The 27,573-nt window shown below is 41.1% G+C and overlaps 1 protein-coding gene across 3 annotated transcripts; it reads right to left on the bottom strand.

The window, feature by feature from the left end:
• Nucleotides 1-765: 765 nt before the first annotated feature.
• rnf38 (ring finger protein 38) lies at nucleotides 766-27,573 on the bottom strand. 3 transcript variants are annotated; one of them, XM_077605437.1, is made up of 14 exons: nucleotides 27,456-27,523; nucleotides 27,195-27,286; nucleotides 26,068-26,695; nucleotides 15,664-15,722; nucleotides 8,943-9,148; nucleotides 7,229-7,592; nucleotides 6,996-7,157; nucleotides 6,652-6,822; nucleotides 6,383-6,562; nucleotides 6,179-6,288; nucleotides 6,015-6,099; nucleotides 5,786-5,907; nucleotides 5,438-5,537; nucleotides 766-3,056 (listed from the first exon to the last, which is right to left on the bottom strand). In XM_077605437.1, exons 2-14 carry the CDS (start codon nucleotides 27,258-27,260, stop codon nucleotides 2,994-2,996), a joined length of 2,316 nt encoding a protein of 771 aa, XP_077461563.1. In that variant the 5' UTR covers nucleotides 27,261-27,286; nucleotides 27,456-27,523; the 3' UTR covers nucleotides 766-2,993. The 3 variants fall into 3 exon arrangements, with proteins under 3 accessions (XP_077461563.1, XP_077461564.1, XP_077461565.1); XM_077605438.1 differs by having other exon boundaries at nucleotides 27,243-27,286; XM_077605439.1 differs by lacking the exon at nucleotides 27,195-27,286 and having other exon boundaries at nucleotides 27,456-27,573.

Below are 27,573 nucleotides of genomic sequence, written 5' to 3'. Positions count from 1 at the left end.
GAAGCGGGTCACAAAGCTTTCGTGCAAGTTTTCAATCAGCGTTGCATATCTGTCTACGTGCTGGGACCCTGTGTGTACTATTGATGAAGTTTGGTGCAATTCTGAGCATTATTTGTGGCTAATAGTGGCGTTTGCGGTCGGACAGTGGCTCCGTACAGCGCCGTATGTGGCGATAGTGCGGTATTTGCTGAAGTTGGTGGATCTCGTGAATCTAGCGGTCGGGTAAATTAATCTCTTGAATGGGGTTGTTACGGTGTGTTTGACCATGGTTTACACTTACGCCTTACGCCAGAATATCGCTTAAAGAGCCGCATGAAATCAGCCAAAGAGCCGCATGCGGCTCTAGAGCCGCGGGTTGGCCACCCCTGCCGTAGATCATCTTTGTTTTGGTCTCCGTCTTTTTCAACAAATAATCAATAAATCCTTACAGTGGTTATTTGTTTTGATTTTTATTTGATTTTGAATTCGACTTGGTTTCTGTCACAAAACCTTGCAAACAAATAATTTAGGCTGATCAACTCTTCCGTAGACCAGCTTTGGTTGGGTCTCCGCCATTTTCGACTTCTTTCGTCATATATTTACGTTCACGAAAACGACCCGCGCTTGATTGAATCAATTGCGGTGTACGAGAAGATATAAAAAGGGAAGTTTTATTTAGCAGCGATTTGATAGCTGTCATTGGTCAATAAAAGAACACTCTCCCATTTTAAATGAACCGCACATCAGATTTAGAAATGGTAGCCAAATAATCACAATTTCAGAAGATAATGTCATGTTATACATTTATTATCAAAAGTTTTTAATACAAAAGGCGGGGTAGAGGATTAAGGACACAATTGCACTACTTTATAAAGTATAACTAGTAGTAATAACTCTCATACAAAATGTACAAACATTTGTTAAAAAAACATTACAGACCTTCACACGATTTTGGTTACAGATACTTATTATACATAATGTAACTACATGACACTATTATTAATAGTGTTTCTTAGTAAAATAAAACAACTTATATGGAAAAAGTAAGCAAAATGCACTAACCCATATAGTTTTACTATATCTGGAAATCCATAAATATTGGGACTGAGGTAATTGCTACAATATCAACCAACAGAAAACAAATCAAAGACACACTGTCCCCCTTGACCTTTGAGCCAATAAAATAAAGAAAAGATCTCATTATCTCTGGATTTAACATTAATGATAAAAAAGTGGATCATGTTCAAAAGATAAATATAAAACAAACCTATGTTCTGGGAACCCCAAATTAGCTTTAAAACAACAGTGTGATGACATAGGTGGTCCTAATTATATTTTTTTCCTAACCAAACGGAACAGACTTCACTGTTAGTGTTTTTTGTAAAGCACGTTTGATTGCTGTACCGGGATAAATGCCCAAAATGATATTCGTAAATTACATAAGAAAGCCTTGCCTGTGTCCGAGATGAATATAAGCTACATTATGGCAGGGGTTGGGAACCCTTTTGACAGAGAGAGCCATAAACAATTCCTATTTTCAAATTTTATTAATTGAGAACCATACTCAGAATTTAAAAGTAAAAATATATGAAAATTTTTGATTTTGTTGTTGTTGTAATTTTACCACTTCTTAAGTACAAACAAGTCTCTGAATTCTTTTGACAATATTGTTACACTGTTGCTAATCCTTGAGTGTCAATGAGAGTATGCATCCAGAAGAGTCTAATGAAAAAAAAAATATTGGAGCGGCCCTAGAGGTAGTGTCAGCGTCAGTGCCGACGTGACGCTCCTATTGGTGAGCTCTGTCACTAGCGGTTTCCATATTTTACCTCACAGGTTAGTGGAGAGCCATATCCAGGCATCAAAAGAGCCACCAATGGCTCCCGAGCTATTGGTTCCCTACCCATGCATTATGGCATAAGCCTCACAGAAAGCATGTCACGAACCTGTCAACCTCGGCCATCTGCTCCCCTTATTAATGATTGCAACTCCCCTTACTAAGCGATAATAAACCGTACAAATGCAATGCGGCACATATTTACTCACAAACGGTGCACTTAAAATTCTTAACATTTTTCCTAAAGTGGATGGGGTGCCCAATCGGTGCACCTTTTGTGTGCACTAAATTCAAGATTCTGTAAATGTTGCTGTATGATGCTGACAGCTTGACTGTCTGTGTACATTGCTTGCTAACACGCTCTATTTATACAGTGAAAAGGCGGACATATGAAAGGGGAATGCGCGTGCGCATATCATGCTTACAGCATGAAAATATTAGCAGTCGACGATGATGTTTTCGTCTGCTACCAGTGACCGAGATGATCCGGATTAGAGCCGAAATGGGTAAAAAAAAAAAAAAGATCGGTTTTACAAAAAAAACATACTTAAAAAAAAATAAAAATCCCCTACAAAAGTTGTACACAATTTGAAATGATCAAAAAACGTATAAAAAGTTGACAGGTATGATATCGCGCATTGGTTGGATGTTGAAGAGACTATACTGTGGATAACTGTTTACAAAGACCATTTGTTTAGAGTCAAATCACAGTGTAAAATATATATTTTCCACCCAAACAGTCTGATCTCGCACAAAGGAATGCTGAAAAACACTTGAACGAACTGATTATGCAAATCGCAATGAATCAAGAGGACAGTCTGTGATACTCAAGGTGGAAATACATAGTAACGTGTGAAAAACAAACAATTCATCAGAAAAAATCTAAATCTTTGGACCGAAATTCCTCCTGAAAAGTTTGTTGTAACAGGCATACAGAAGCTTGTTTTCAACAAATGCTATTTCTGTGCTGTGCGCGTTTCAAAGGCCATTTTTAGTGAAGAGTGCACATAGGGCAGGGCAGTGTGAGGGCCTTATTATTCCTACTTTGAAGCAATATTCAGAAGGATGTCCCGCTAAGAGTTCTTTTGGATGTGCAGCGAAAGAATACTGGTCCCATTTATGACTCGAGAGAAGTTCTGCAGATGCTTGGGACATCCAAATTGAAATCAAGAGTCTGTCACTCAGAATCTCGTTGGACCTCAGACGCATCAGCTCGACAGATAGGGCAAGTGCGATTAGCCTGGAGACAACACAAAATCAAGTAATGAGGGTGTGTAAGCATCTAGTCAGAAAAAGATGAAATGAGCTAGTGAAATGAGTAGTTTTATCACACTCTGTTGTCTGCTATGACTCGGTGTCTTCCCAGCAGCTGACTAAGGTGAAGGGGCGAGCAACACACCTGCAGTGAATTGGGGCACCAAGTAATTAAGAAAAACTGCCAATATTAGCTTATTATCAGAGTATTGCTTTTGCATTTGGCGGCCAAGTGGTTAGCACGTCGGCCTCACAGTTCTGGGGTTGAAGGTTTGATCAGAGGTTGATCCTAATTGTATGGAGTTTGCATCTTTCCTCCCATATCTCAAAAACATGCAGGGTAGCTGGTTGAACATTCCAAATTGCCCCTAGGTCTGAGTGTGAGCTTGTATGGTTGTCCGTCTCCTTGTGCACTGCGATTGGCTGGCCACTGATTCAGGGTGTCTCCAGCCTGGTGCCCGTCGTTAGCTGGGATAGGCTCCAGCACCCAACACTATCTCTCTTGTGCCGATGTATTAACACATACGCACGTAAATACTAAAGCAACATTAGATACGTAATTATGTAACCTTCATAAACATGAGTTTAAGAGTAAATAAATGTATGAGTAAATCTTTTTGACCTGATCATTTCTTTAGTATCTTGCACACTGAAAAAGTGTGAGTATCTGCACATACCGTATTTACTCGTATATAAGCCGCTTTTGTCGAACAAAAAATGATGACTGAATCGAGGGTATGGCTTATATGCGCATAAAACACGACATGCACGAAACTGCAAATTGACGACGATGACGGTACGAGAAAATGGCGCTATGTGCCATGACATCATGACGCAAGACATTTCAAAATAAAGAAAAGATAAACAGATAAAACGCTAAACAAAATGTATTTTGATGTCTATGAATATAATTCAAGGAAAAAATAAACCGTATCTTGCATAAAACGTGAAAAAACTCACGTTCCCGTCACTGCTCGCTCGGGGCACGGCCATCTTACCGTAGTTAAACGTGCTCAGACTGGCCAGACGTGAGTACACTTACCGTATTTTCACGACTATTCGGCGCATCGTATTTTTAGCCGCAGTGTCAGTAACGAGTGCTATTTCTGTATTTTAAACACACAAAGCACGCACCGTTTTTTTATACGCATATATATTATATATGGATGAACATCGAAACGCAATAGCGCTAGCTACCGGAAGTAGCCTAGTTCCAGGTTCCGGTGCGCAGTGACTGCTGGAAAATATAGTTCTTGCACGCTACACCCACACGCTAAAAACACGTTTTTAAAAAGGCAACGGAAGCAAAACTGAGTTTGGTCGTACTTTATTTAGACATTTTACAACTTACTCACGTCATCATCACCCACAAATCCATCAAAGTCCTCATTTTCTGTGTCCGAATTAAACAATTGCCCAAATGAATCTTCCAAAACGCCGGGTCCCGCGTTTGTAGTTCTCAAGCCTCCGGGAATGACGGCAAGCTGCGAGTTATTATATATAATATATATATAGTTCGCAGTCTACCTTTGAATGCTCCGTTGAAGCCAACATCTAGCAGCAGGATTTCTTTTGTAAATACAGCCGAAATGACGGCGAGGACCAAATTAGTGTGCTCGCCGTCATACTAAGTGTATTGAAGAACTAACTGGGTGTATTAAGAACTCTATATCCCAGCAGTCACTGCGCAGTACTTTATCTACGAGAAATAGTAGAGTCTGGGGCTGCTTGGGGTAGTTGTCCTATCGACTGATTTATTTTATTTTATCGTGATAACAATTTTAGTATTGGTCCATATATAAAGCGCACTGGATTATACGGCACCCTGTCTATTTTGGAGAAAATTTTAGGCTTTTATGTGCGCCTTATAGTCGTGAAAATACGGTACTTGTGTCTGCTATTGCTCGCTCGGAGCGCCGCCATCTTACCGTAGTTAAACGTGCTCTGACCATAGCGTTTCCCATGTCAGCACATCACAATAGTTAGGTCTAATCGAAGGTCTTGCGGTCGATACTTAAAATGTAAACCTCGATACTTGCGTAATGTGTATGCTATTATTGCACCCAGAGGGCAATTTTAGGGGTGCGGGTTATACGCGGAGGTGGCTTATATGCGAGTAAATACGGTAGTAACTAACTGCTGAGTTTTGTTGTGGTCTGGAAAAATCAAGGGATATCGCGGGAGGTTGGGTCCCTGAAAAATAGATCATGCACAAAGACAGTTTGCCCAGTGCCTTGAATGTTAGACCAGTTATAAATTAAGCACAACATGTTCAATATCATTTGTATTGCTCTAATTGTCTGTGTCTCGTGTCTATTATTATGACTTGACAAACAAGCTGGTACAACACAGGAAAAATCTACTCACCTTTAGCCATTTGTCTACACATTTGGCATGGAACTCATGATTGCAAGGAAGAACCCTTAAGAGCTGGCGGGACTCAAAGTCACACATGCAGACCACACACCTAAGACATTGAATAATGATTAATTGATTGAAAACATTTTTAACTTCAAGCACAAAAAGCAAGAAAATGTACATTTACAGAAAGTACACAACAGTTCCAGTTCAAATGGATGGGCCATCTATTGCTGTTTATGGCAGGTAATGCATTCAATATTTTCAGCATTTGTTTTTCTCCAAAATATTTGGCACAAGTTCAGCACAATTTCACAGCACCACTTCAAGACAAGAGCCTGACTTTTGAACACTCACATTGTTTGCTCAGACTGGTGGTTATTTGGGTTGAACCTGTACGATGGAAGCTGTTCTATATCTGCCTTAGTTAGGCCACGGGGCTTGGCCTCTCCGAGACGCTCTGCGAGGTTCAGCAAGGCCTGGTGGTTTCACAACAGTTAGAACAGACTTTCATGACAAAATCTTTATAATTGCAGGTGCAACAGCAAGAGGATATTGGAAACAATTGTATTAAAACACAAACTACCTCATAGTTCTCCACCTCTCCGTCATCGACGTCAAGCTCCAGACTGATTGCTGGAGCTACATTTGGTGGGACAGGGAGCATGGATCTGTTATGAGAAAAGGAAAAGGAAAAGTTTAAAGTTTCCCTCACGTCTTTTCGTTCAAGTGGAGCTTAAAAATACTTACAGAAAGTAGGGCAGGAAGCTCGGGTGGTAGCTAGAAGGAGGCACAGCCTGCTGGGAACGAGCCGAGTAGCGCCGGCTGGTGAATCGTCGTGGAATGAAGTGGGGATAGGGCTGTTGAAGAAAGGAGCCAGAAAATTTGTTAAGCACAAACATTACCAAAGTCATATTTTATGTCAAAATGAAAGTGCTAGATAAATGTACTCACCATTGTGAAAAGGTCTTGTGAAAGCGGATCATGGTGTGAAAGAAACTGGAGGGGTGTGGAGGGCGGAAGAGTGGAGGGGGGCTGGTGGTGATGATGGTAGTGATGGCCATAGCCAAAGGCTCCACCAACTGAAAGCTGATCTCCAAGAAGTTCAACATCATTTTCAATTCGCTGTAAAGGCTGGGGGACAAAAAACCCACATGATGGATATTTATCAGACAATTGTTTACCAATGAATCACAAATGTGAGAACAAAGAACATGCATTACCGATCGTGGCTGCTGTGTGTGGAATGGCAAGAACTGGTTGTGTGGGTGAAGGTGCGGCGCGTGATGACCAAGATGGGGCGAAGTGGATAGAAGGAACTGAGGATCGCCTGACAGCAGAGAAGGAAAGGCATAGGGCACTGGCAAATGTTGCATTGAACATGCTTGTAGCATCTGAAAATGGGAAACAAAAAAAAGAAAAGTTTCAATGTTTGACCCTGATATACCACTTCTTGGCACAAGGAGGCATCATTAAACGAGATATAATTTTCCCATGGAAGTTTGTAAGGGCCACAGTTCCGGCTGAGTTGTGCAATGCATTCACCCACATAGAACTGTCCTCTCACCGGGTGGAAGTGTTGTCCAGTGCTGAACACCACACTGCAGGCTGGAACTTGTTGCGAACAGTTAGGGGGAAGGTGCTGCCCGTTACACAGCGGTGCTGAAAGACCATGAGGCGCGACTGGGTTCACAGTGTAAGAGACTGGTACGCTGCTGCCCTGCTGAAGCTGAAAATGAGCAATATAAATTGTAAAACACACAACAGATTAAAAAAAAAGAAAACAGTTTTGAAGCATACCTGTTCATGTAAGTCAATGACCATTGACCCTTGTTGGGATGCTGAATGGTGCTGTTGTGGCTGAGGGAGAAGGCGATGGTGGTGGTGATGATGCGCAGCTTGGTGCAGTAGACGGGGCGACAATGTGGGGGGATGAAAAGCTCGGGGATCCTCTGAACCCCCACTTCCATGTGTGGAGGGTTGACTGTAAGTGTGTGTTGTGTACGTCTGGTGCGTCGACGAATGTGGATTGCGGGGAAAGTTTTCATCCTGGCGATCCGATGGTAATGGGTGGTGTGTGGGGCCCTGAGTAGTGGGATGATGAGGAGGAGGCAAGTGGCGCGCAGTTCTGGTCAGACGGCCACGCTGACGCCTAAGTGGGGGGCTGCAAGGGAGATCAAGGGCTAAGAGTTACAGCTCATATAGTCCAGTATCTTGAACAATGTTTCTAAACACCAAGGTTTTGCAAGTCAAGCTCAGAGCTTCAGCAGAGGTAAGACGCACACGCATGCGCACACAAAGCAAGTTTACAAATTCCTCGCAAACAATGCCTTTTGAGTATTTTAGACAATGAACAGACTTAATTGTAAAAATTAAATGAGTGGCACTTGCCAAGGTGAAGCCGTGCATTTGTGAAACTTCTTTTGGTGACGACAAGAGACGACAATGGGTAATACATTATTCCAATAAATTCATGTTTTGTTTTGTTTCTTTCCTTCGTTCTTTAACAAACGATTCAAATTTTGAATTGATCATTAAAAAAAATGGCAGGCTGGTAGACGAATGGTTAGCAAGTCGGCCTCACAACCCTTGAGGGTTCCATCCCAGGTGGGTCCTCACTGTGTGAAGTTTGGATTTTCTCCCACATCCACAAAACGTGTGTTAGGCTGGTTGAATACTCTAAATTACCCCTAGGTATTGGATTGGATAACTTTTATTCATCCCGTATTCGGGAAATGTTGTTGTCACAGTAGCAAGGGGGTGAGGATGCAGAAATAGGAAACGCATTTTTGACCTAAATAGATAGGTAATAAGTGAGTTAATAAATAAATACATGAATAAATATATAAATAAATAAGCGTGTTGCTGAAATATATATATATATATATATATATATATATATATATATATATATATATATATACATATACACATACATACATACACGTATACATACACATACATATAAGCACATATGTACATACATATATGCATGCATACGGTAGGTCTTAACACACAGCCATTTTTTTTGTTAAAGAGCCTGACAGCTGATGGGAAGAAGGATCTGCGGAAGCGCTCCTTCCTGCAATGAGGGTGCAGCAGTCTATTGCTGAAAGAGCTTCGGATAGACTCCACAGACTCATGCAGGGGGTGGGAGGTGCTGTCCATGATGGACATCATCCTGGTCAGCATCCTCCGCTCTCCCACTTCCTCCACAGAGTCCAAAGGACAGCCCAGAACAGAGCTGGCCCTCCTGACCAGCTTATTCAGCCTGTTCCTGTTCCTGGTATGAGTGAGAGCGTGAATGGCTATTCGTTTCCTTGTGCCCCGCGATTGCCTGGCCACCAAAACAGGTTGTTAGTTGGCTGGGATAGGCTCCAGCACCACCCACAACCCTTGTGAGGATAAGCAGTTCAGAAAATGAATGAATTAATGAAAATTGTATTCATAAAAGTACAAGAGGAATGGTAAATGCACATTTAAACTAAAACCCTTTAATTTGTAAGGTGTGTACCTGCGTCTATGGCGAGCGGGTGTGAGCGATCTTTCTTGATGGTAGTGTGTGTGGTGGTGGTGGGACGATCGCCTGCTTGGAGGCCCCAACTCCCAAGGGCGAATGGGGGGTGAAGGGGTGGATGGCGGTGGGGCGGAAGAAGTTAGCTGCTCCAAGACAGCATGACCGGACAGGCGCTGGCGCTTTGGACTGGGGCTTTCCTCACTCTGTAGAAGGAGGGGTACAAAAGTAAAGGAGAGTGGGGAAGGAAGTGAAGGGTGAGAGAAAGGCCCTGCCATTAGAGACTTATATTGCTGAAACAAATCAAAACTTTTTTCACTGTGTTCTTCCATACATGAAACCAACAATCCGTATAATTTCTTAAGATACGGAAGCATCGTTGTTACTTAGGGCATTTCCTGTATGTGCAAACCTCTGTTGGTGTGTGAGAGTAGTAGCACATTACAACATGGTGGTTAGAGGCCCTCAGGGCTCAAAGTCACTTCCTCTCAAAGTGAGGAAATGAGGAAAGGGGCAAGACAAGCTCTCACAGGCCCATAAGGGAGTCATTCATCCACACCCACTACCGGTTGCCTCTACTTTAAGAAAGAGTCGAAAAAAGACAGTATGAAACAAATCTGACTCAAAGACACACGCTGAGTAGTCATCCGGGTTGAAATACACAAATGTTTAGTCAGTGCTCTCCAATCACGTGTGAGTCACATCTCTTACTGTAAGGGAACGTGCATGTGTCAGCACTTAGTCATCTTGCAGTCCATGTGCAAGGCTGCACAGAGTAGCAAAACTAACCACTCTAATTGTAAATTACGATACAATTTCCACTATATACAGAAATCCCTCTAATATTGCGGTTAATGTAGACCAGACATGGCCGCGATAAATGAAAAACCGCGAAGTAGGATCACCCCCATTATAACTACCACAATACTTTTTTCTGTATAAGCAAAAAAAAAAGTACAGTGGTACCTCGTCATACGACCGCTCGTCATACAAAATGCTCGTCTTACGAGGGAAATTTCGATCGAATAATTCGCCCGTGATGCGGTCAAAATTTCGTGATGCGACCAAGCCAGGTGGCCATGGCATTTTTTTTGCATATCTTTCGTGTATAACAATATTTACAAGCACCGGATGAGTTATTCAGACCAGGAAATGCACAACGCGCATGCGCGGGGAAAAGAGGGATTTCTGGGTAATGAAGTATACTCGTGAACACAACGCCGACAGGCAATGGCACTCAGAATAAAACTTTACCCACAATCAATACGTGGGTAAGCTCAGCTGCTGCATTTCCTGTTATTTTTTATCTAATACGAGGAGTATTATATTACTTCTCGTTGGCTGCTCATAAGAACATCAGGGGCACTGGCTCGCAACAGCATCCCCGGTAGCAACTCTATCATAGGCGCCGTTCGAGGGGATGCGAACACAGATGCTACAAGCTAAAAGGAGCCGCTAGCCAGCGCCCCCGAAGCTCCCATGAGCAGCGGAGCGATCGCTGATAAAAGACTGCTGCTCGTTGGCTGCTCATAAGAACATCAGGGGCACTGGCTCGCAACTCCCCGCAATAGCAACCACTGTAGCAACTCTATCATAGGCGCCGTTCGAGGGGATGCGACCACAGATGCTACAAGCTAAAAGGAGCCGCTAGCCAGCGCCCCCGAAGCTCCCATGAGCAGCGGAGCGATCGCTGATAAAAGACTGCTGCTCGTTGGCTGCTCATAAGAACATCAGGGGCACTGGCTCGCAACTCCCCGCAATAGCAACCACGGTAGCAACTCTATCATAGGCGCCGTTCGAGGGGATGCCACCACAGATGCTACAAGCTAAAAGGAGCCGCTAGCCAGCGCCCCCGAGGCTCCCATGAGCAGCGGAGCAATCGCTGATAAAAGACTGCTGCTTGTTGGCAAGTGGTCGTGCGTTATCCGATTGTGAGGACATTTGTGTGCATCATTTTCGGAATATTTTGAAGGGAATAGTACGACAGCAAACAGCCCATCAATAGCGAACGTGAGGGTGGACTGTTTGTTCCGTTTACGAGTGTGTTGTGTGGAAAAAAAAAACGAAGGCCCCCGCCCCTTTTGTGCCCCTCTCCCCTCGGCGAAATCCGCCCAATTTTAGTTAGATTAAACACTTTATTTCTATTAAACCACTAGTTATGTGTTACTTTGTGAATAGATGGGGAATTAGAAGAAATAAAACATTTTTCCAATCCAATATCCTGTTTTTGGTGTTTTTTCAGAGGGCTGGAACGAATTAAATTTTTTTCCATTCATTTCAATGGGAAACGTCCGCTCGAGTTACGAGAACATCGTCATACGATCTCAGTCTCGGAACGGATTATGCTCGTATGTTGAGGTACCACTGTACACCATTCAAAAAGTGTATATTTATTAAATATTACAGCAATAAGCATGTCAAAAGAGTGTAATGGATTAATATCTAAATATAATGTATATATTTAAAAATGTAACTACTTTCAATACTGTACTCAGTGAAAATAGTTCCTCTCCGCTCGATAAAAATAAAAAACAGGTAAATGGAAGTTTTAGTACAAGTCCTTAGTGTTATCAAATTTGTAATCAAAATTTTTATTATTATTGTTCACAAAATTATTTCACTATAATTATCGTTATTGTTTTATCGCTGAGTTCTAGTCACCCATTGCCGATGCCAGAACATTGAAACCTAAGAAAAACATCTAGATTTTCCATAAGTCTCACTTTCTCCCCTTCTCGTCACTGATATGGTGCATTCAAGCAAGCAAATACAATCTCCACATGAGAATCATATTTGTTAAAATACATAGCCACGCACGTAAACACAAAGTAAAAACGTCAAATTATGTTACGCACACTAAAAAGAGTTATTTAACTCGGTGACAACTAAGGGTTGAAGGCACACAAATCAGGAACTCGCCGCTGGCCAGAGCTGATCAGCCGTGGTCCCTGAAAAAGATGCCTCAAATGGCAGCTCACGAATGCCAATCTATTGCTGGGGTCTAGTGCGGAGAGCGGCGAAAAATTGAGGCCGACGGATGGCCCCGAGAATCGGCACCCCCGAATATAGTGTAGTTGGCACCGGGCAGACACTCAGAAAAGCTCAAGTAACAACTACGTGACCCAGAAGGGTCGAAAGCAAAGAAAGAAAAGAAAAGTGTCCAGAAAGAGGGCTTTTGTTTGGATTGTCCCACTCATAATACCACTGATGTCCGTCTGGAGCACGCCATTTTTGGGCCCGGCTAGCGGCTCCGCTGTGCTTGAATGGCTATAACGTGTTAAGCTCGCAGCGGAATGTAAGGAGATGGGAAGGCATCTCTACGTTGACAATTTCAAAATAAAATAACAAATAGAGGAAATGTATTTAGGTTTCGGCGATGTTTGATTTCGTAACTTGGACTTTTTTTTCGTATCTTGGAACACAAGGTTTGACATCAAACGGTTTTGTATCCTGGATATTTGGTCCACAGCTAGCAGTTCCTTCATGAGAGTCCAAACTCGTCCCTTTTAATATACATTTGCTTACAAATAAAATCTAAATAAAGGAGACTCCCTCAAGGGAGAAAAAACTTTCACAACAGCAATTACGTACAGTAGCATCCAAAAGGTTTGTGTTCCCTGGGTATGCCAAAACCTTCATGTGCCACAGAAAAACCTTTAATTCTGTTGTCTGTCAAAAGTACTTATTATTATAATTGAGTTATTTGCGTTCTGCACCAAGTATAACTTCCAACCCACAACAATCAAGCCAAATTCTGGACAAAACAAGAACGTCCATGCAAATGTGAAACTCACAAAATTTACTTGCATCACAGAAGTATGTTTTTAGAAGAAACTTTTTTGCCCTTTAGCTAGTTTGCCATATAATCTTCCAAAGTAGGAAGTTTGTACGAGTATTTTTCATTAATTGTAGACACACGAATTCTTGTAGCTGGTTGCAAACAATTTCAAGGCACCGTCACAGTAATATATTAATTAAATTTACCTTGAATTTGTGGGTGGTGCTCTTATAAATTTACTGTCATAAGAAGGGCATCCTCTAGCAGACACTTTTAAAAAGTAAAAATTGCACCTACTTTGACCAAGTAGCTGCAGTCTGTGGGTTTTTTTTGAGGATACGAAATATTGTGGGGGATCATGTCACTTTTGCTGTACACTGCCAGTGCTCTGCACTTTTTTGTTTTTGATATCTTAAAAAGAAGGTCATACTCTAAAACGAAAGTTCTAGTGGTCTTGAAGTAGCAACTTTAAAACCACGATATACCTTGAAATTATTAACTGGCGTATTTCTTAACTTACTTTTTGTTTAACCCAGAATGGTAGGCACCAGGGTCCATTCCCCAAAAACCTGTGTACGTCTTAATAACCCCCTCTTTTGCGAGGTAACACTCTAAATCCCCTTTTCCAAGATCTCCCCAACCTCAAAAGTACATGGACATCTACTGTGCACATTTTTATATCTAAGCAAGCTTCTTCTATCCCAAGCCTGACCACATACATATAATAGCTTCCACATTCACTACCAAACTCAATTTCGCCAACACTAACCTTTCTACCTCCACAATAACGTTAGATAAACTCAAATACTTTTCAGTCTCCCGTTATCCTTGCTCTCCACCCACCCTTTGCCTGTCCTGTCCACGACTACAGCCTAAAATTTAAGGAGACACGACGTTTTACATATCTCCCCCACCTACCTCACACAATATTGCCCATTAGTATTAAAGTTTGATGGTCCTGTCCACCCATGTGAGTCAAACAAAAGCGTGTTTGTGTTTGTGCTAGCACGTATCCTCCAGCAATATAGCTTTATGTTCCCTTCTGTTGGACCAGAACACACACGTCTGGTCCAAACATGTTTGCACTAAAAGCAAAATGCCAGGATACTGGCAGAAAAAAAGAAGAAGAAACAAAAACCATGCTGACAGAAAATGAACACATGCAGTGCCTTCCAGCACAGCTTGGAAACACTGAACTGCACTGGGAGTGATAATACAGCACATTCTGCTGTGCGAGGACCACACATGCTCCCTTGCTTCTTTTTGCTCTGTTCACATTCAGTACAGAGCAAACTCTAGGCCAGAAAGATATCCTGAAGCATGAGAACAGACACACCCTGCTATGTCCTGCTATGTCTACACTTGTACTCGTGGACTATCTGTGGCAGGCAGCTGTTGAGACCTTGCTGTAAATTCTGAGCTCCCAAAAAGTTTGGTGGAGACGCATCTTTAAAGAAGGCTAACTTTGTTTACCTAAAATTGTAGGTGTACAGTATACAGAACAAATATGGTCATTTGCTTGAACAGAATGATTTACTGAACAACAGGCATGCTTCCATAAATACCGACCGCCTCCCCCACTTGTTCTCTTTCTATTAACTAAATATGAAAGCTAATTTTAATTCATCTGCCACTGTTCTCTTCGTCGTTTTCAAGTAAACCCCACAGCTGGATGTGAAATCATATCTCTGCATTTGGCCTCATTTGATCACCTTCCCGTCCTTTGCAAACTCATTGCAACACCTTCCTCAGCATGAAACCGTTTCTCCCTCCACTACATTGTAATTAAACTGCATTTGACACGACCAAGTTGATAATCTGCAGAAACAAACAGCGGATTCTACCTGGATTTGAAAGCAAAGCAAGCATCTGAAAAAGACACCAGCTGAACCTTTCAAAGCGAGTCGTGGCTGGTTCGATAATTTTTAAAAAACGAACTGGGATAGTACACTTGGTTGTGAGGCATGGGGGAGGAGCAGCCAGTTTCTACTCGAAAGCCGCCGCGGAATACATTAACACCTTTGCCTCGGTTATAGCACAACAAAGTTACACTCATTTAAGTGTGTGTGTATCGTAATCTAAGTTCTCATCTCATTTTCTGATCCGCTTTATCCTCATTAGGGTCGCGGGGGTGCTGGAGCCTATCCCAGCTGACTCCGGGCCAGAGGCGGGGGACACCCTGAATCGGTGGCCAGCCGATCGTAGGGCACAAGGAGATGGACAACTATTCCCACACACATCTAGAGGCAATTTAGTGTCCAATCAGCCTAAAATGCATGTTTTTGGAATGTAGGAGGAAACCGGAGTGCCCGGAGAAAACCCACGCAGGCCCAGAGAGAACATGCAAACTCCACACAGGTGGACCGACCTGGATTCAAACCCAGGACCCCAAAGCTGTAAGGCTGGTCGTGTTGGCCACTCAGCCGCCTGGCTGTCACTCACGGTATTATTGTTTTGTGATAAACCATCTTGTATCTAAATCTGTCAATAATTCAGCAAATTAAGAACATTTTAGTGAGGAAAAAAAAATCACTTTATGTCCACTACAATAAAGACAACCAGAGAAGTCCTCTGAGGCGAACTCCGGCATTAAATATCGAGTCTGATAGAGTAAAATATTTGAACAACCTGTTGTATTGCAAATCCCACTTAAAAATCATAGAGGGAAAGTAGTGGATCAAATGTAAATGGAACAGTTTAAGATCCCGAAACCATTTTAGTTTTACACCATCACAAGGGTCGTTTTATTTTCTGGGAATGAGAATAGCCATGAGAAACACCTTTATTGTGTGAGGGATGAGAATCCTGGTAACAATGTGCTTAACTAAAGAAAAAAGATTCACTCTATTAAACATGTTTAAATCAAACATGGTTCTCAGTTAACAGAAGAAATAGAATTTATTTCATAAATTTTCAGTCACACAAAATAAAATACTACCTTACCTTGTCACTCTCCCTGTATGCATGCTCAGGGTGGCAATGGTAAGACCCACCTGAAGCCCCTACAGAAAGTGAAGATAAACAAAAAACAGTGTTAGACAAAGCCACAGTATGACTGTAATGACGTAGTGACGACAAAATTTCACACATTTGTGTACAATGGCATAGGCGCAAGGTGAGTCTATATGCACAGACTGAACCAGTTCTTACACAAGAAGAAAAAAAGAAGAAAGAAAATGAACATTCAGACACCGTTCTTGGAAATTGATAGTATAGTCTAAACCAATTACTTTTGTTTATCGCCATCTACAATTGAACATTTAATCCTTTTGTTTTTCTCATTCAGCATGAGAATCATACGTCACAGGGGGGAGCAATTTGTTTGTGCATGTAGAACATTCGTGCTGCACAGAAATGATCAAAACACATATGGTACAGTCGTGTCCAAGATCAGGGACACTACAGATGCACACACTCATGCAAAATCAACGTAGTAATCTCAGATTAGTGGAGCTTTTCGATGATACCGCCAGTTGCATCATTGCAGAGACTTTTACTTGTTTGTTTTTCAACAATCCTTTCATCTTTTTATTGTCTTCTGTTTGTTTATTCTGGCTTTTGTTTTTGCCTTTGTCATGAGTGAGTCTTTAGATGGGAATGCCCTCAACATGAACAGTGGGATTGGTACACAGTTCAAGGGTAAGCACTCCGAAAGAGCACTAGAACACAAGTGCTGCACAGAAATGATCAAAACACATAATGGTACAGTCGTGATCAAGATCAGAGACACTACGGATGCACACACATGCAAAATCAATTTAGTAATCTCAGATTAGTGGAGCTTTCCAACGATACCGCCAGTTGTATCATAGCTAAGACTTTTATTTGTTTGTTTTTTCCACAATCCTTTCAGATTTTTATTGTCTTCTCTGTTTGTTTAATCTGGCTTTTGTTTTTGCCTTTGTTATGAGCAAGGCTTTAGTTCAATGGGAATGCCCTCACACAAACGGTGGCATTGGTACACAGTCCAAGGGTAAGCACTCCCAAGAGCACTCCAAACAAGACTCCCTTGTATTGGCTAAAAACAGTGAACTAAAATAGGAATATATAGAAAAATGGCTTCTAGAAAGAGAGTTTTATACTCAATAACAGTTCATCTGCAGGTGTTTTTAGTGTTTCCTTTAGAAGAAAATCAAAAATTGACAAGTATAAGAGGCAGAAAGACTGAGGTTTGAACCACTGAATTCTTTGGTCTTTAAAAGAGCCTTTCCTCCTGTACACCACTCCCAGTAGCAGAAAAGGTAAAGGAATGGAAAAGGGGGAAGAGAGTAAAGATAACAAGAGTATTGAGGAAACCAATTACAGGGCAGGCCGGTGGCGCGAGTGGTTAGCATGTCGGCCTCACAGCTCTGGGGTCCTGGGTTCAAATCCAGGTCACGTCCACCTGTGTGGAGTTTGCATTTTCTCCCCGGGCCTGCGTGGGTTTCATCTGGGTACTCCAGTTTCCTCCCACATTCCAAAAACATGCATGGTAGGCTGATTGGGCACTCTAAATTGCCCCTAGGTATGGGTGTGAGTGTGCATGGTTGTCCGTCTCCTTGTGCCCTGCGACCGGCTGGCCACCGATTCAGGGTGTCAACCACCTCTGGCCCGGAGTCAGCTGGGATAGGCTCCAGCACCCCCGTGACCCTAACGAGGATAAAGCGGCTCAGATAAAGAGAAACCAGTTACAGCGGTACCTCAACTGGTAGGAAATTGATACTTCCTCATACTTCAATATCGTAGCAATGGTACTAGGTGGGTTACGGCCGTATTGGCTTGCAATATCAGTCATGGATGGATAAAAGGGCCCGCTTTGCATCAGTAATTTTAAATAAAGAACAAAGTTACTTTAACCAGACTCAAAAGACGACAACAACAACAAAAACCCTGTTAGAATTCCAGTGATCGAAAGAGAGTTGTTGTTATTAGACAGCCGATGGTAGGCCAGTGGAGTGTAGGGAAATTGTCAAGCAGCTTTGGGGGATTTCATAACTTGGATTTTGTTTTCCTATATTGGAACAGTAATTTGCATATCAAATTGTTTCATAACCTGAAATATTTGTATGTAGAGGTACCCCTGTATATAGTTATTTTCATTTGGATTACCTGGGGCAAGAGGACTAGTAAAGTATTCGCAGGATTGAGTCTATGCATGTGCAGAACACCATTTATCAATCACAACGATCAAAAACTGTGCTCACCCCCATTAATATACACTCATTGCACGTTGTCTGCTAATTGAAACAGAGACTCAGTCCAGTCATTCACTCATAGTTACTCTTGGGAGCACAATTCAAATTTTAGAGAACAGGTGTCAAATGTTTGAATGACATCATTTCCCGTCGGATCAACACCGATAGCAAACACCACACATGAGCTTCTTTCTCTAAGGCTTTGGTGAGCATACAGTAAAATAATATGAGACGCGAGTAAGAACCCTTGGCAAGGTGGGAAAATTCAGACGCATCATGCACATACCTCATGGAGGAAAACTACGCTGACTGTATTCCATCTTTGTTTGGGTTTTGAATCGCCTTTGAAAATGCCTCCTAGTGACAGTATGAGAGTATAGGACCAGGCTGAAAAGGGATGTTGCTAGATATTGAAGGTGGGCAATAAGTATGCCCATGTAGCACGGCATTACAGCACAAATGATTCTACCGCGGGTTATATCAAGAAAGAAGTGAATATTTGGAAAACGGCAACAATATCATTTTCCAAGGACATCAAGCGAGTGGTAACCACTAGGAATAAAAAATGAACCAGGAATATGAGGGATATATGCCGTAGATAAGGCCATGAAGCTGGCTCAGTTGGTAGCCAACCTAGCTTCTCACACATGACAGGGGAGGAGATGAACACACTCTTCTAGAGGCACTCAACCCTCCCAACTGATGAGGACCTCGTCGAAATAATGCCATCGGGGAGTGAGGGAGAAGAGGCAGCAGACAACGATGAGGATGAGGATGAAGAACATAGTCTTACTTTAAGAAATCTGCAGCAGATCTTCAATATGGCACACAGTTTGCAACAACGAGTCCAGGAGATTGCTGACAACATGGTCGAAGCCATTGAATTTGGCAATCATCTTGACAAAGTCATGCCCGTACAAAAGCATATTTGTATAAAAAAAGAAACAGTGGTCACAACTCCACACCACCATCCTTGTGCTCCGAAAAGCTCCTCCTCTGCCCCTATGGCGGCTCTTCCATCAATGATCCAGTACCTCTCAAATCTGACGAACAGGATTTGGACCAAAGCTCCCCAATAACCTTTTTTTTTTTTTTTTTAATCAAGCAGAGAGGAACTATTTTCACTGTGAACACAGTTTTAAAAGGATTTACATTTTGTTTCATTTACAGATTATATTTAAATATTAATACATTAGTCTTTTCATATGCCTGTAACTGCACCTCTTTTAAGGATGAGTGGTATGGAAGATGAATTAATATTAATACATTACAGTCTTTTCATATGCCTATAACTGTGATAGTTAATAAATACACTTCTTGATCATTTACTTGTATAGGCACAAAAACATGGTAGTAATAATAGGGGTGATCCTACTTCATGGTTTTTCGATCATAACAGCCATGTTTGGTCGACATTATCCACAAATTTGAGGGAATACTTTATTAAAATGTGAGAAAGAAGTAGTGCAGTTCAGAAAGAGCAGGGAGAGTATAGGACAAGGCTGAAAAACATGATTAAAAAAAACAGGATGAAGTGAGGTGAGGGACATGAGCGAGACGTTGGATGAGGGTTGCGGCTTTCCTTTTTGACTGCTATTGATTTCCTGTAAGTCTCTCAGTGCATCAGTTTTTTCCATCCATTTCCTTAATATTTTCTATTTGTCACTCTCTACTCTACCCTCAGACCCCCACTCATCACTTCATAACCCTGCCTCTCTGATAGAAAACCATTTCTTCATGTAACTGCCATCCATTCTCTTCCTATGCACCCCATCTGCTTTTTTCCATAGCATCCACATTTTTATGTTTTATCCCATTACATCATTTGTGTCCACCTCTTGTGATATATTAATCACCTTACAGACACTTTCTTAAAAGGTAATTGACAGATGCAGATCTGCCAACTTCCCCGGAATTTCAGGAGTTTACTACGGACAAGTAACGGAAACTCCAGGACTCCTGACAACCTCCAGAAATTCCAAAAAAATGTCACTTATATTTTTTTGAAGCAACCATTTCGGGAAAGTACCAAATTTCTAATTTAAACGCTTAGAAATTCACACCATCGCTACGGTTTCCGCCATCTTACTTACGCATTTCATTCAACTGCCTGCACTATAAACCGGATGAATTCGGTAACGAGTGCATTGTGAATCATCCGAGCATGATAATAAATGTTTGATTTAAATTTTACCATGTTATTTTTTTCTTTTACATTTTATAGGGAATTTGCGCAAATCACATTCACTCCTGATGAAAACATAAAATTGAAGTGGGACAAGGGTACGTACTCCTGAACTGGGGTCGACGGAGGTTGGCAGCTCTGCAGATGTTATGTGGCCAAATACACACAATATCCTCATCATGCACAATTTAATTCCTTTTAATTCCTGGATATGCATGAATTTCGTCATTCATGGGTCCACTAAAATAAAATAAAAACTGTATAGCAATATTAACATTAGTTTTTAAAAATCGAAATTAAATTTGACAATCTAAACAAGGATGAGTAGTCCACATATAGGAATATTTTACAAACATTACTTTCAGTGGCTACTATATTGCAATGGTTTACCTTTGTAAACGATGGTCACCATTGTAATAACTAAATATTGGACAGAATATCAGCTGCTATAGAGAGATCAAATTTTATGGAATGAAAATAAATAATTTTAAGTAAACAACTAAGAAGCAAAACTGCAAATCCGCACATATCACCCTGTTTCCTAAGCACCCAAATCACAAACTCAATATGCGGGTTAGTAGCATCTGTCTAGTTCTTAGCTGCCTAATTATAAATCTCTATTTTTGCCTGTCTCCTCCTACATCACATTTTTGTTATCTTATCAACTCCAGTTCACAACTAAACATTTCATAATAATACATGATGTACTGTAAATCAGGATTATGAAACGCAGAACAACTCTATTGAAATCTTGCTCCTGAGTAAATGATGTTTCTCTAACAAGCATAGCTTGAAAGTGTGGCACAAGGATATGTCCCTATGCTGCTGCAGGCAGTACATTAAAATGATCTTTCCATTAGACAAATGTGCATGAGGAGCACAGTGAAAGGGTTGCTTGATCTAAAGGCTACCAAGAGATGAATGTGACAGAGAAAAGATGTGCTCTGCCAGAAACAGATCGAATGACCAGCTGAGAAAATGATGTTATTATGCAGTACTTTGGACAACTCTGCTATACGTTTTGGCACAAGTTTCCACCAGAGAAGCCTGGCATGAAAAAAAATAAATTTACCAATTTTCAAGTTAGTTATCTAAACTGTAAATGCGACAAAAAAAATGATGACAGAAAATAATGTACTTTAAAGGGGGGTTGCATGCAAATGTCACTTTTTGAGCTTTTCATCATGGTATATGTGATTCCCTGGTTAGCCATTGGGCTGCCCGATGGTGGGAGAATTTATGCTTCTGAAAAATTGTAATATACAGTCGTACCTCCACTTATGAATGGCTGGCTCTAAATACGGAATTTTCAGGTTATGAAAACTTTAATATGGAAATGCCCGCTCGAATACATGAAAACAAGATCCAAGTTACAAAACGTAAATACATTTTCTTTATCCGTTATTATTTTGAAATTGTCCTGCGTCCTCCTTCACTGGCTTCTCATTGGAGCCTCACAACAGCAACTCTCTTTTGACCGCCGTCTGTCGTCACAGAGTTCTTTATTCAAAATTATTGGTGCAAATGAAATGAATAATGTCCGTAGTGGTATAGTGCTCACTATGTCTCTGGGTTCAATAATAGCATGAGATACACATTACGCAGGTATCAAGGCTGATATTTTAACGATCGACCGCAAGATCTTTGATCAGCCTTAACAACTATTGGGATGTGCTGACATAATAAATGCTACGAACACATCTACTCGTATCTGGCCAGCCGGAGCACGTTTAACTAGGTAAGACGGCGGCACCCTAGATAAGATGGCGGTGCCCTAGGTAAGCTGGCGGCGCTCTAGGTAAGATGGCGACGCCCTAGGTAAGATGGCAAAGCCCTTAGCGAGCAATGACAGGCACAAGTGAATTTCATCACATTTTTGTTTAGCGTTTTATCAGTTTATCTTTTCTCTATTTTTAAATAAATGACCGTATCGGCAGGTATTTTATACTAGTATTTTATTTAAAAGAAGACAAAGGAAATTCACATATTCTTCGTCGTTTTCCTTTTTTTTGCTTGGTATTCCCATAGGTATTGTGTATACAGACTAGATAGCCGATGCGCGTTGTGAGGCAATGGAGCTAGACGTCGTCGCTTGTCGGCCATTTTAAGAACAGGGCCTTTCGCCAAACGGCTCAAAATGCTCTCAAATTCGGTCAAATCCAGCCGAAAACAGCGTTTAATGATTAAATACAAATACTAGTATTTGTATATACAATACTAGTATTTGTAATTAATCATTAAACGCATTTTGAACCGTTTGGCGAATGGTCGTATATAGACGTTTTTTTGCCTTATCGCGACATCATCGCAACATTTTAACGAGGAATTCACTTCCCTGGGCTCAGTTCTAATGTCCAAAGAGCTCCAGTATTTGTATTTGATCATTAAATGCTGTTTTAGGATGGATTTAACATGATTGCTGTCATTATATGCCGTGTACTTGTATTTAGAAATATGCCCAGCGGGAAGCAGTACATGCCCTTGTTATTGCAGGGGGCAGTAGATGCCCTTGTTATTCCTAAATGAATGTTATCTGTAACGGCCGTATATGGCCCGCGGGCCGAGGTTGAAAAACTTGTACACACACGATCCGGGGGCGGGGTGAGCGCGCCGGTGAAACCTCCGCTCGGCCGATTGACCGTTCGGTGGAACGTCCATTCGGCGACCTGTCCGTCTGTCAAACGTCCGTCGGCGAAACGTCTATAGGCGAATCATCCGGCCACGCAGACAACCCACTTTGAAAACCAAAAGTAAGAACGAGGCAGTGAGTAGGGTGCATCATAAAAGAATGGAGGGAGGTCACAAGTTTCTTACAGAGACAGTCCCATTTCCAGCCGTTTGAGAACGCCATGATGCAAAGACAAGTTTATATTAAGTCATTTATGAAATATATACCTTTCTCATCTAAACTCAAAGTAAAATTGAGACTTGAATATGTTTTAGAATGATTCCATATGCCTAAAAAATAGCCATGGTCCGCCTTTAACACAATATGAAAAGAATATTTAGCCTAATGAACAAGTGGAATTTAGAGGAACTGATAGCACTGTACAGTCATACCTCTACTTACGAATGCCTCTAGGTACGAGAGTTGCAGGTTACGATTTTTTTATATGCAAATGAGTGACCCGAGATATGAAAAAAAGATCCAAGTTATGAAATCCCCCAAAAAGTAAATACATTTGCTTATGTTATTTTATTTTAAATTCCCCATATTAAGCGATTAAAAATCGTGCAAATGCGATGTGGCACATACTTTCACACACACACATTGGGCACACATAAAAGTCTAAAATGTACTACAAAGTGGACGGCTTTCGGCCCAGGTACAATGGGCTTTAAAAATAATAAAAATAATGTGGTTAAAACTAGAGCTGGGCAATAAAACGATAGTATTATCATCAAATAATTTTGTCAACAATAATAAAAACTTTCGATAATTTTAAACAGCAAATACAACACCCGACCACCACTAACAAAGAGGGCGCTAATGTGACAAGAACACTAGTTCCAGACCAACATTCAGGAGAAGAAGAGGATGATAAGGAAATGTGTTTTTAGCATAGTTAGCAAAAGAGCGTCTAATACGGAGTGTCAAGGCAAAAGGACAATAACACCGCCAAAACGAGTGATTATGGGATGCAGGACAAAACCAAGCCGACCCACTAAAAGATCCAAGTGAATTCTTCCTGGCAGTTTCTTTCTCTTTCTTTCTCAAAAATGCCTTGTAAACACCTGTGCACAAAGCAGCCTTATTGAAAATTTCCTTAACCCACTGTCTTCATTTGAGGGCAGCCTGTAATTTTTTCTCACTTGATATCAATGTGTTTCCCCATTCTATGTAAATGTTCTGAAAACATTGCAAAAATCTAAAACTTGTTAAAATGGGTTAAATTCATCAAGTCTTTTATTTTATTGTATTGTAAATGGCCATATGTGAGGTAAATTTACACGTTTTCTTTTTGTGAGCCTGACAATAGTTTGCGTGCCAAGGGTGATGTCTTCAGTTCATTATTTTATTTATTTCATATTGCACAGGAACTTTTGGTTTCAATGTAAACGACGCCTGTCAAAATTTCTGCAGGTTTTATTCTTTACTTTTCATAGTGTAAGGCGGGAGTTGTTTTATATGGATTGCACAACAGAACAACAAAAATACTTTTTAAAATCATCATATTTTATATTCTCTTTTATAAAGTAAGATAACAGTTACTTTCACAATTGTATGATGAGGTAAGTAGTTTATTTACTTATCCACAGAAGTTTGAAGTTTCAAATTTGAATGAAAAAAGATGTGATAGTTATTGAGATAATTATCGATTGATGTTTTTTTTGTTTTATTTTTTTTAAATCGTGATAAAGAAAATTGTCATATTGCCCAGGTCTGTACAGTAGCGATTAATAAAATGGGTGAAAATGCGTGGGGAAAAACTAAAATAAAAAACAAACAATTCTCCATTTTTTTATTCGACTAGACTATAGTTTGTTTGAAAGCTGCCTTGTGAAGTTCATTATGAATTTTAATCAGATTTAAGTAAGTACTTTGACCATATCACTCCAAATCCTTTACTTTGTTTTTTAACCATTCAAATTTGACTTGATCATTTGATTTGGTCCTTTGTACTCCTGCAAACCCCAAAGTGTGTTTTATCTTATGGTCATGAACGAGACAAATGTTCTCCTTCAGGATTCTTTGGTAAAGGGCAGAGTTCATTGTTCTATCAGTTACAAATTGTTCTTTAAAAGCAACATATCCCCAGACAGTCACACTACCGCTACCATGTTTGACTGTGGGTGTGATGTTCATTTTCTGAAATGTGATGTTACATTTATGACAAATAAAACAAGACAGACACAAAAACTGCTAAAAGTTCAGGAATTGTCAATCAAGTAAGTCCACAAAATATTTTTTAACAGATTTGTTTTTCCAAAAGTAAAATGAGCCTTTGTTATTTTTAGTCAGCAGTGGTTTTCGGCATGGAACTCTGGTATGGATGCCATTTAACTGAGGCAAGGGTGGCCTGCAGCACTTTAAACTTTGTACTGGGTTCCTTTAATTTTTGTAGTGCCACCAATTCCTGGAACCTTCAGGATGTTTTCTCCATTTGTTGTTTTTTGTTTTGATGGTTCTCATCATTATTTTTTGGAGTGTATACTTTAAGAATGGTGTAACTATTTCTTAGCTGATAGTCTGTTACTGTATTTTTCCTCACTTCTTGAAATTATTTTGCTCTCGGTGTTTTATTGTTGAATTTTTGAAATCTTTTGGACAACTTCACTATGTGAGAAAGGTTCTTTTCAAGTGATAGTTAAACAGATATGGTGGGAATCAAGCTTGATTACCATGTAAAAAAATATATAGTTTAAAAAAACAACTCAATTAAAATAAAACAACAAGAAGTGATAAGCTGCAATTCATTTGTGATTCATTAAGTGGAGGAATATTTTTCTTTCACAGGCCCATGTATTATTTTTTTATTCCATAAATAAAATTACCAAACAGCATTTCATGTTTGTTCATGTTATCATTGTCAGATATATAAAGTTGTTTGATGTTTTTAAACATGGGTGGCCCGGCGGGTGAATGCTTAGCGCGTCGGCCTCACACTGGGAGGCTTGGGTTCAAAGGTCGGTCCACCTGTGTGGAGTTTGCATGTTCTCCCAGGGTCTGTGTGGATTTTTTCCGGGTACTCCGGTTTCCGCCTACATTCCATAGATATGCATGGTAGGCTGATTAAACACTCTAAATTGCCCCTAGATATGAGTCTGAGCATGAATGGTTGTTTGTCTCCTTGTGCCCTGCGATTGGCTGGCCACCAATTCAGGGTGTCCCCCGCCTCTGGCCCGAAGTCTCTGGGATAGGCTCCAGCACCCCCGCGACCGTAGGGAGTATAGAGCGGTTCAGAAAATGTGATGAGATTTTAACCATATTTCAGAAGGTGGGTTACTGTACATCAAGGTATAGATATACATAACATAACAATTTACCTTCAGTTGGGAGCCAGAGAGCTCCGGGAACAGGAAGAAGCCTCTGGGTGCCCGGAGAGGTGTTACTTCCCGGGGTTTGCAGCTGGTTCTCTGCTTGGATGCTGTGAGCCCCAAGGGGAGCACAACCACCGGCACTGTGCTGCTGCTGCTGGTTACTCCCTATTACTCCGCTTCCAGTAATTCCATTCCCACCATTATACAGCTGGTAATATCCAGACCGTGAACGTGATCGAGTCCTGGGGGGCTCCATTGCCATTTGGTGGCCGTGGAGGGGGTGGTACAGAAAAGAGGAGGACGGTGATGGGGACTGCGGCGGAGAGATGTCGGTAGATGCGGGTTGTAAGCTCCGAATGCTGCTGAAGCTATAACTATAACCCCCGACTCCAATGTCTCCCTCTGTTCGCTCCACCGACTCTGCCGCCCCCGCCTCTTCGAATAAATCAACGCCTTTAGGGACCGGCTCTGGGGTGGAAGGCAGTCGGGGGCATACTCTGGGCTCTTGAGTCGTGGACTGGCCAGTGGCTGCGATTGGCATTTCCTTTGGGGGGATTTCCTCGGTTTCCTCTTTTTTTTCTTCACCTTTTCGACTGATTTGCACACACAGCGGAAGGTCGTAGGAGTTTAGACACTGTTTAAAAAAAGTAATACAATTCAATTCTCAGTTAAAAACTAGTTATTACTTCATTCTACAGTGCTGAGGCTGGTGATGTAAACGGCGTTGCGCACGGTGTTATCTAGAATTAATTAATTGTGTCTACAGTTTGACTTAACAATTATACTGGCTTTCTTTTTCAAATATTAAAGTACACTCTTACCAACTTTAAACGCAAAAACGACCAATGGCACAATTCACTGTGGTTCATTAGTTACGAGTCTTGCTAACGATAAGTGCACAAAATGCGCTCCTTACTACTAACATTCCATTCATTACACGCAAGCATTTTATTCAAATCCGAGTAGGAAAATGACTTCATGACGACTTTCACCACTTTAACAGATAATTAAACTTATTAAGCGTGCCTGCGTAGTGCCTTTCGCTAGCTTGAGAAGATATCGCAACCCCTCCTCCTACAGCAACCAAACACTGAAGAGCGAATCCAGTTGCTCGCCACCCACGCCAAGAATACCTTTAAACTGCGTGGTTGTGAGCGAAATGGAGAAACAAAGATACAAACTTGAGTTTGCCGAGTCATCCATAATCGCCGGTCATGTTTCCATCCTAAACAGAAGTAAAGCTATGAAAGCGCACCCACGGGCGAATAAAAAAAGTGACCTACAGGAAATTACAAAGAAATAACCGTGTTTTTTTAACGAAAGCTATTTTTGCTCTGGTGCTCACACCCCATCTTTTCTCTATTTTTTTCTTGTATTTTTGGCCCACTACCAACCTGCAATGAGATCTCACGGGCTCGCACTCCTGACTCCAATCTGTCGAAATTACAGCGTTTGTGTGCGTGTGTGCGAGAGAGCTTTCAGTGTTCGCTTGGTGTCAGCGTGAAATGTGAC

This window comes from Stigmatopora argus, chromosome 7, assembly GCF_051989625.1.
Source record: "Stigmatopora argus isolate UIUO_Sarg chromosome 7, RoL_Sarg_1.0, whole genome shotgun sequence".
Lineage (NCBI taxonomy): Eukaryota > Metazoa > Chordata > Actinopteri > Syngnathiformes > Syngnathidae > Stigmatopora > Stigmatopora argus.
Note: the sequence above shows the minus strand (reverse complement) of the source record. Positions and strands in the feature narration are given on the sequence as shown.